Below are 9,393 nucleotides of genomic sequence, written 5' to 3' on the forward strand. Positions count from 1 at the left end.
GCCAATCGAGATCGGGTTCCGCCGAGCCGCCCGAGAGTCGCCAGCGGGGCGGGGGGAGATGGGGGGAGATGGGGGAAGGGAAAGCGGGGTGAGCTGCAGGAAGTGGCGGTTACCGGAGCGATGGGGCGCGGGGGGACGCGCGACCGGCGATGGAGCCGAACCCGGGGCAGGGCAGCGTTAACACAGTGCTGGGCTGGGGAACAGACGAGGTGGCACAGTGGGTGTCGGGGCTCGGCTTCCCACAGTACCAGGTGTGGGTCAGAGGCCCGGGACACCGCGATGGAAAAAGGGGGAATGGATTTAACCGGAAAGAGGGGAGGCTTAGGTTAGATGGTGGGGGATTCTTTACTCAGAGGGGTGAGGGGCTGAAGGCCAGGCTGCATGGGGCCATCGGCAGTGTGAGCTGGTGGGGGCAGCCCAGCACACCGCACGGGTTGGGGCAGGGTGGGTTTGAGGTCCTCCAGCCCAAGGCTTTCTGTGGTTTTATGATGCTACAGCGCTGGTGGGGGATGGTCGAGGGCTGCGGATGTCCCATTGCCTTCCCTTGTGCTTCTCTGCCCAGGAGTGCTTCAGAGCCAACGGCATCACCGGCCGCCGCCTCGTCCTGGTGAACTGCTCCAACCTGCCGGCCCTGGGCGTCACAGACTTCGGACACATGCAGGTGCACATGTGTGCTGTGGTGCTGTGGTGCTGTGGCTGCCTCGGCTGGTCAGAGCCCAGCTCCAGCTCCAGCCCCTCCTGCTCGCCACGGTGCAGGGCTGTCAGCCATTTGCACGGGCAGGTTTTGTGTGAGCAGTGAGCCTGAAACCAGTTTTACTCAACCCAATGATTGTGTTGTTCAAGTCTTCAGGTGTAACTGTATCTGACTGGGGACTGCAAGCTGCCTTTCCAGGGCAACACTGGTGCATCAGAACTGCTGTACCTTTCTTTTAGCCTGTGTCGCTCCTCTGACCCCAGAAAATTGCTTAGCAAGATGCAAATGTCTTTCATAGGCAATCCCTCGGAATTTCCTTTCAGTAATTTTCCACTTAACCATCTCTTTGATTTAATTTGTAGAACATCTGCAAATCTGGGCAGCTTTAACCTGCAACAGTCAAACCACAGTTCTCAAGCAGCAGAAGGGCAACTCGTTATTACTTCCTTGTTTTATACTCTGCTGAACACAAATGTCTCTGCTTCTTCCCCATTTTATAAACATGTAATTTGCTGGTAATTTTCCTCTCAAGACCTTGTTTCTTTAAAACCACCAACAGATAAGCTAAGGTTAAGGCTGCGCCTTGGCCTTCCAAAGATTCCTGAATGTGCAGAGATGCAGCATTTCGTACTTGCAATATATGTAGGTAATTTTTGTATTTTTTTAAATACATTTAGTTTTAACTATGATCACAATGGAATAGAGTTTATTGATCTTCCATTTACCCCTCATTTTATTTCTTTATCCCTTGTGTAGGGATGGCAATAGGAAACACAAGAAACCTCACCCAAATGACTTGTTGCACAAGTATTTTAGGTCAGTATTTGAAACACACTCAGGTTTACTCTTCATTAGATCACACTTCTTTTCTATGGTATGCTGTAGTTGTATTGAAACCAGCAGCTGTACAGTGGTGTGAGATACCAGAGACACTGGCTGTGAATTTTGGGTTAACATCAAAATAGTAAAGGACCCAACAGCATGTACCCTGTGTAACAGTAATCATAGCTAGAGAAGCATGAGCTTAGATTTGTTTGAACAGTTCCAAGAGATATTTCAGTCAGGAATGGATCTGCTGTCTAAATCATGGTCATTCACTATTGACTGTGATTTCAGTTCTCCTAATCACATGCTTCCCCTTAAATGCATCCTCCCCTTTGACAGTCAAATCCAGTCTCTTGCAAAGTCAAACTTCTGTATCTTGAATCCAAACAAAAGATAATACAGACTTTTGCCATTGAAAAACATATTTATGTACCAAAAAGAGCCTTTAAATAACACGTAGGAGGAAACATAGATAAAACTGCTTTCCACTGATGTCAGTTATTTGTATAAAGAACCACATCAGAGATGCAGCCAATGCTGAAAGAACAGGAGGAGGTCTGATTTGGGATCAAAAGGTATTAGGTTTTTGCACAACCCTCAGTTCAAAGCAGGTACATGTATACCTGGTGATCAGAAGCTTCTGAGCCTACAAAGCATAGACATGCAGAGACCTGGCATGAGAAACCAGAGGACAGCAGAGCTCAAACTGGAACAACAGAGTGACTGTAGTTGCATGTCAGCGTCCCTGTGAGGTCCTTATAGCAGTGTGAAAGGAGAAAACAACAACTCAAAATCAGGTAGTAGATCTAAGACGAGCCTAGGAATAAAACTGAGGTTTTGCTTTAGTTGCAGACTGACTTGGCTTTAGTTACTGGCCTGTTTTTTCTCTCTAGTTTCAGTATGTGTCTGAGAAATTGAGACAGACCACACAAGTAATCCTTAGAGAGAAATGTAACAGAAAGTTGAACTGATAAAACACATCCAAAATACTTGCAGCTCTTTCCTAGGAGAGCAAAGCTCTTTGGGGAATAAGGACAAGACTTTTGGATCACAGATGGAAAAAGGCATCTAGTTTTAAAGGAAGGTGATACCTAGTTGCATTTGTTTTCAGGATTTAGATGGGATAATTTGCCCAGTTGTAATACTGCTAGAATTGATTCATTGATCCCTTTCATCATCAGAGTTAGCTGACTTAAATTTCATTTCCCTCTTTCTACTCCATAATGGAAACAGAGGGATTTGAGGCACTTACTGAGCCAAGCCAATTGTTTCACATTTGATTTACAGTTGCTTTCCCCAGAGGACACAAGGTAGAAGTTCAAGTAACCAGAGAGAGAGCAAATCTTTGTGCTCCAGTGAATAGCATACGAACACTGCTTTTTTATTCTGGAGTACCAAAAAGCAATTTCACCTCTAAGCTTCCCTCTGGCCGAGCAGTCTTAACTGCTTGTTTGAAATGGAATATGCCACCAAAAAATATTGGTTAGTACCATGAGTAATAGTGTTGATTGCAGAGGTGAAGGCATCACACTGCCCTGCTGGCTTTGTTCATACAGAAACCTTTCAAGAGTATGTCTAGGGCAAGAGGAGACAGCCTCTGCAGTTACCAAAGGTGACAAGTTCTTTGTATGATTTTTAATCCCCAGCTCCTCATTGGGATATAGGGATTTTGTATGGTAGTTGTTTAACAGCTAAGAAAAACTAAGCTACAGGCTAGAGAAAACAACTGCAAAAACTGCTTTTTCTCTTGTAGAAACTGAAGGAGAAACTAACCAGGCCAGGATAGTGTTAGCTGTCTTACTCCAGCAAGCTTACAAATTAGACTATGTAATGTTTTCCAAAGCTTGTAAGTGAGTGAGGATCATCTCAGACTTCGGCAGAACCTCAATGTTCTTGAAAATCATGCTCCATCCGGCTTCTTGCTTGTGTCTTCTACCTCACCCCTACTCAGGTGGGATCCAGGATCACAGGGGTCCGAGCTGACTGTGGCCCACCTGGGGCCCTCAGTAAGAGTGTACTGGAGCAGGTGCAAAGGTAACATCATAGTGCTGCTCACAGGGGCACGCAAGCTCCCCAACCAGAAATATCAGGGAAAGGCTGATAGCAGTCAAAACCTGATAGTTACTATAGAAATGAGCACGATAGCATCAATTCAGTGGCACAGAAACATTTTGCAATATAGGGGAAATGGCAGTTTGATAAAAAAAAAAAAAACACAACTATGCATTAAATTTTCTGAGAGCTTCTGGAACGGTCAAATGAAGTTTCTGCTGATTTTAATTCCACTGTACTGGTATTTTAAAGTATATCAAAGCCACTGAAAATAGCAGTCTAGTGTTGTTCTGCTGACAGATACAGTAGTGTACTGCTCTTCAGGCTCAAGCCAAGGTTGGAGGGAGGTTCTGAGGAAAGATCAGTAAAACCTTGTGAACTGCATTTCAGCTCTTTGGTGAAATCAGAAGGTGACATCCTTGGAAGTGACTTCAAGAATAATGAGAAGCCTCCACATCGACAGTCCCAGCCCGGCTGGCTCAGCCAGCCAGTCTCCTCTGATTTTCTTAATGAGCAATATAGCTTATTGGTTTAATTCGTTTTTCCAGCTCTTCTATGTATAGAGTCGGTTACTAACAATATAACTTTGCAAACAGCAGTGTTTTTGCATTAGGCAGACTCCAACTCATTTACCCATAACTTGTTTGTTCTGCAAGTGCAAACAGGAAAGCCAGGCTGTTTCTGCACTAAAGAAAGCAGCTGTGGGGCTGTCACCCACAGTAAATCTGGAGAACATGCGGTCTCCTCTCCTTTTACAATGTCATACCAGGCTCATACTTTCAGATCCTTCCTGAGTTGCAACTTCAAGTGTGATAATGTTCCAAAATTCATAAACTCTGTTTCCTTTTTTGCTGCTTTGGCACCAAATAGTATTAGCTGATGTCCTGTGAGGTGAGAATTTCTGATGTTTTTGTCTGATATATTTGTGTTTCAGGAGATCTCACGATGTGTGCGGGAGCTGCTGGGGTTTGAGGAGCCTGTCTTCAGCAGATCCATTGCCCTCCCATACAGAGACAACATGGGTCTCTTCCTGGAACGAAAGTCTCGAACAGGACAGAAAGCAGATGCCCTCACTTTCTCACAGTTTGTCCAGGAAGAAGGTCTAGAGCCCTACTCTACATTTCCTCCTGTGCAGCAGACACAGATGGGTAGAAACTGATGCTCTCCTTTTATCACAGAGCACACAGACTCAGGATCAGAGTCACACTGCAGTTCCACCTGTGTAAGAAGCCCATCTGGGAAAGCAGTATACATCCTTATTAGCTTGCAATTTGTCCAGGGTGGTATAGTTTCACATTGTTCACACTGCATGAAAGGCTATTGCAGCTCTTGGCCATTTGATGACAACAAACACATCCCCGCATTGGCTCTTTACTGTAAGAATTCTTTACAATTCATTTGCTTCCAGGAACTAAATGAAACAAAACACATAAATCAGGTGTGACTTTACCACTGACTGTCTGTCTTCAAATTCTGCTTCACAGTTGATTAAAAAGACCAAATAAAACCAATCAATCCTAGACATATTTCAATTTCCAGTGACTGGCAATGGTTTCCCTGCTGTTCAAGTGAAGAGATTTCTCCTAGGTTTCAGTCTGCAGACTGGAAATGCTGCTAGCCACAAGGCTAAGACAAACGGCACACACAGTGGTGCACATTTGTGTTGCCTGCTGCTATCAGCAGCCTGGGGATGCCAAGTTACAATGTAAACAACCAACCCCTGTCCTAACCACAGAACTGATTTCATGTGAAACAGAACTAAGGTGTCCACTATGTCCAGGTGGAGGCCGGTAACGAGCGGCGTCCCTCAAGGGTCTGTCTTGGGACCGGTGCTCTTTAACATCTTTATTAATGACATCGATGAGGGAATGGAGTGCACCCTCAGCAAGTTTGCTGATGACACCAAGCTGAGTGGTGCAGTCGATACGGTGGAGGGAACAGATGCCATTCAGAGGGACCTTGACAGGCTGGAAAGCTGGGCTCGGGTGAACCTAATGAGGTTCAACACGGCAAAGTGCAAGGTTTTGCACTTGGGCCGGAAGAACCCCAGGCACCTGTACAGGCTGGGAGGAGTTGTCCTTGAGAGCAGCTCGGCTGAAAAAGACCTAGGGGTCCTGATAGATGAGAAACTTAACATGAGCCAGCAGTGCGCTCTGGCAGCCCGGAAAGCAAACGGGATCCTGGGCTCCATCAGGAGAGGGGTGGTCAGCAGGGATAGGGAGGTGATCATCCCTCTCTACTCTGCTCTTGTGAGGCCCCATCTGGAGTACTGTGTCCAGGTGTGGAGTCCTCAGTACAAAAAAGATATGGAGATTTTGGAAAGGGTCCAGAGGAGGGCCACAAAGATGATCAGGGGGCTGGAGCACCTCCCCTATGAGGACAGGCTGAGGGAGTTGGGTTTGTTCAGCCTGGAGAAGAGAAGGTTGCGAGGTGACCTCATTGCAGCCTTTCAATACCTGAAGGGAACTTACTCCCAGGAGGGGAGTAAACTCTTCGAAAGGGCTGATAATAGCAGGACTAGGGGAAATGGTTTTAAGTTGAAGGAGGGAAGATTTAGGTTGGATGTTAGGGGAAAGTTCTTTACTAGAAGGGTGGTTAGGTCCTGGAACAGGCTGCCCAGTGAGGTTGTGGATGCCCCGTCCTTGGAGGTGTTCAAGACCAGGTTGGACAGGGCCCTGGGCAACCTGATCTAGTAAATGTGTATGTTTGGTGGCCCTGCTAGGCAGGGGGGTTGGAACTACATGATCCTTGAGGTCCCTTCCAACCCGGGTAATTCTGTGATTCTGTGTGATTCTGTGATTCTGTAAGGTGCTTTATCATAGTAAGCAGGACTGCATCACAAGGCAGGAAGTGTGAGAGAATACCATGAGCTAAAGTAGAGAAGTTGGGAAATGAGTGGATTTGGACAAAAATCAGGGAAAAACAAATATGTATATTCTTGTCTCAAAATGTGAAAATGAAGAGGTCTCAGCGCTGATACATTAGTAAGGGGACTGCTTTTATGTTTGGCAAGGCTGCAGATGGATGCAAAATGGAGTTTCTCAATGGTGGAAACAGAGTGGAAAGAAAGACAATGTAATTCTATTGTATAATCTTTTACCTACTTCCATCAGTGGTTTGCGTTACGACTAAGAAATTGATAAGTAAAGGTTTATTTGCTTTTTGGAGTTATTCTTCCCTGGCAATACAAAGTCCTTACAGTGGGTTCTTCCACTAGATACTGCTGAGACCAGCAAGGGAAACTGATGGAAGGGAGTTATCAGCATCTGGAACTGGGGACCAGGACAAAACAATCCAGTGATGACAGTTCAGGTCTTTTATTTCTAGCAGATCTAAAGCAATCTTTCCTGACAGGAATATGGTTCCTAAGGGCAACACACATTTCAGCACCTTCCAACCCAGCAAGACAACCCCATGTTTCAGCTGTGGGACATGGCGAGTTTTAGAACACAGAGCCTGGGAGAGCAGTACCTCAGCATCTAACACTTTACTTACTTTTCCTGAGTCATTGAAGAGGCAAAACTTTTGCTGACAAAACTCTTGCATGTAAACTGTGTGCAGGAAGCTTTCTGCTCTGCACAGATGTGGCAGTATTCAGAGGTCACTGAGCAATGCCAGTGCCTCCTGGTGAGGCAGGCTCTGCCACATGCTGCTGTTCAGTGCTGCATAGAAAATGCCCACCAGCCATTTGCCATTGACTTTTATTTTTGCTGCACAACAAAGAGAATCAAATGTCAGTAATCAATGTGCACACAGGTGTGAAGAGAGATCTTCAGCCCTCTCTCCTGTAGCAATTGCATTAGCAGTGAAAGCAAGCTGATCTGAAATCTCTGTTTTGGGATCATTTTAGGTGAGGGTGCTCAAATTAATCTTTGCTATCAAGTTTAACCAAAAAGAGAGGCTGTACCTTGGGAGTTGAGGGGCACATTGCCTGCACAACAGCAAGGTCTTGCAGTGCCTCTGTGACCGTCCCCTTCGTCCCCCACTCCTTTGTAGGCTCCTTGCCAGGACACTGGTACTGTGGCCTCACGATGGCATTGTAGCAAAGGAGTTGCTTCAACTTGAAAGCAAAGGCAGCCAAAGAGGAGGAGGGTGTCTAGGCTCACCTTGCTTCAGAGTCCCATCCCACTCCTTCAGTGACCAACATCTGGGGAGTGACTGACTACGGCCAGGTTTGAAGCAATGTTTTGCAAGATAATGAGATGCTGTAACAGCTGTGCTCCCATGCAGCAATGGCTGTGCCAGCACTGTGCTGCATTCGCCCCGTGAGCCTCGGGATGAATGGTAGAACGTGCAAGAGCATTTTACCTGGGCAGAGGGACAACAGTGATGAGGCTGTATGTGATGCAGGGTTTCCGGATGGCTGGCTGCACTGCAGAGCAGATGGACAGCAGGTGCGATGGCAGGCAGCAGAGGAACAGGACGTCTGCCCAGGCTGCCAGCTGTGCGTTGTCATAGAAGCAGGTGAGCCCTAGTTTCTGCAGGTCTGCTGCAGTGAGGTACAAAGGGCTCAGAGCCTGTGGACACAGTACTGGCAAAGGACACCCCAGGGTCTAGCAAGGGTCTCACCCTGCAGTGGTGGCACAATGAGTGGGATACTTTTGGTGGGCTGCCTTCTCTGCTGGATGACCATGTAGCAGCCTGGGGGCACAGTCACCCACCCAGCCCTTGGCAAATGACAAGGAGAGCTTCAAAAAGATCAGTAAAATGTGTGTGTGTGTGGGGGGGAAGGCTAAACTAAAGTGGGCCTGAAACTAGCTAGCTCTGTTCTATAAGCCACCACTACACTCCAAGGAGGAGGGGGTTGAAAAGGAGCCCTGAGGTCAAGGACCAGGCAAGCTGTTGTGACATCTGTGGCACTGGTGTGATTTGCTGCAAAGCAGCTCAGCAAATTAAGAGCTGATTCCCAGCATATCAAGCCCCACAATGACACCAAGCTCAGGGAAAAGTCAGCATGAGGATGAGGAAGCACTGCATTCTACACACTGGGCTTGGGATTAGTAGGCACAGCCTGCTGTACTTTGCTCCTAACCTACCACAGGTGAGGTATCCAGGACCCAAGCTTGGGGAATGCAGGTGAGATTTATTCTTGGGCTTAATCATATTCCTCCAAGGACATGTTCAGCTTTGCCTGCTGCTCCGTTGTATAAAACACAACCAGCAACAACCCAGCAATTCCTGGCCTGGGGCACATGGATAAGCCCGGCAGAAAGCACTGCCCTAACCAGCAGCATCCTGGCTGTGTTAGGAAGAAAGGCACCAACAAGACAAAGATGGTCCATCCTCTGCACCCAGAGCTGTGTGTCCCATTCTGGACACTTCAGTGCAAGAGAGGCACAAACATATTAGAGTCTAGCAAAGGGACTAAGGGACTGTAGCAACTTTCATTTGAGAGGCTGAGAGCCACGACTGGTCAGCCTGAAAAGGCTCAGGGCAAGACTCATCAAGGCATGAAAAGAAACTTAGATGCTCATTAATGGTGCCCTGTGACAGAACGAGACAGTGGGCTCAAATTAAAACATGTGAGATTCTATATGAGCACAATACTTTTTTATTTATTGTTTTCAACAGTGAGGATGGTCAAATACAGGAACAGATTAAATTAGGCTGAGGAGCCAGTATCTCCAACTGTGAGACACTGAAACTGGAGACAGTCCTAGTCCTGGTCCACCTGCTTCAGATGACTATTCCTAAGCAGAGGGAGCAGACAGATGATCATGAAATCCCTTCCAACCTAAACACGCCTATGATTCTGTGGGGAAAAAAAGCCAACAAAAAACAAGAGTGACTATAGAAACTGAGAGCGCACTTGGTGCACAGTG

The 9,393-nt window shown here is 46.8% G+C and overlaps 2 protein-coding genes across 2 annotated transcripts; one reads left to right on the forward strand and one right to left on the reverse strand.

Moving 5' to 3' along the window:
- Positions 1–85: 85 nt before the first annotated feature.
- Positions 86–5,039, forward strand: SAMD15 (sterile alpha motif domain containing 15). The gene is given in 4 exon segments (XM_015865197.2): positions 86–251; positions 563–661; positions 4,506–4,717; positions 4,719–5,039. Coding segments are annotated over 4 exon segments (492 nt in total). The 5' UTR covers positions 86–149; the 3' UTR covers positions 4,798–5,039.
- A 1,995-nt stretch (positions 5,040–7,034) lies between these two features.
- NOXRED1 (NADP dependent oxidoreductase domain containing 1) lies at positions 7,035–8,765 on the reverse strand. The gene is made up of 3 exons (XM_085549825.1): positions 8,703–8,765; positions 7,880–8,124; positions 7,035–7,313 (listed from the first exon to the last, which is right to left on the reverse strand). The coding sequence occupies exons 1-3, from the start codon at positions 8,763–8,765 to the stop codon at positions 7,166–7,168; spliced, it is 456 nt and encodes a 151-aa protein (XP_085405951.1). The 3' UTR covers positions 7,035–7,165.
- Between the last annotated feature and the right edge of the window lie 628 nt (positions 8,766–9,393).

This window comes from Coturnix japonica, chromosome 5 (assembly GCF_054131305.1).
Source record: "Coturnix japonica strain WE chromosome 5, WE-NBRP24, whole genome shotgun sequence".
Taxonomy (NCBI): Eukaryota; Metazoa; Chordata; class Aves; order Galliformes; family Phasianidae; genus Coturnix; species Coturnix japonica.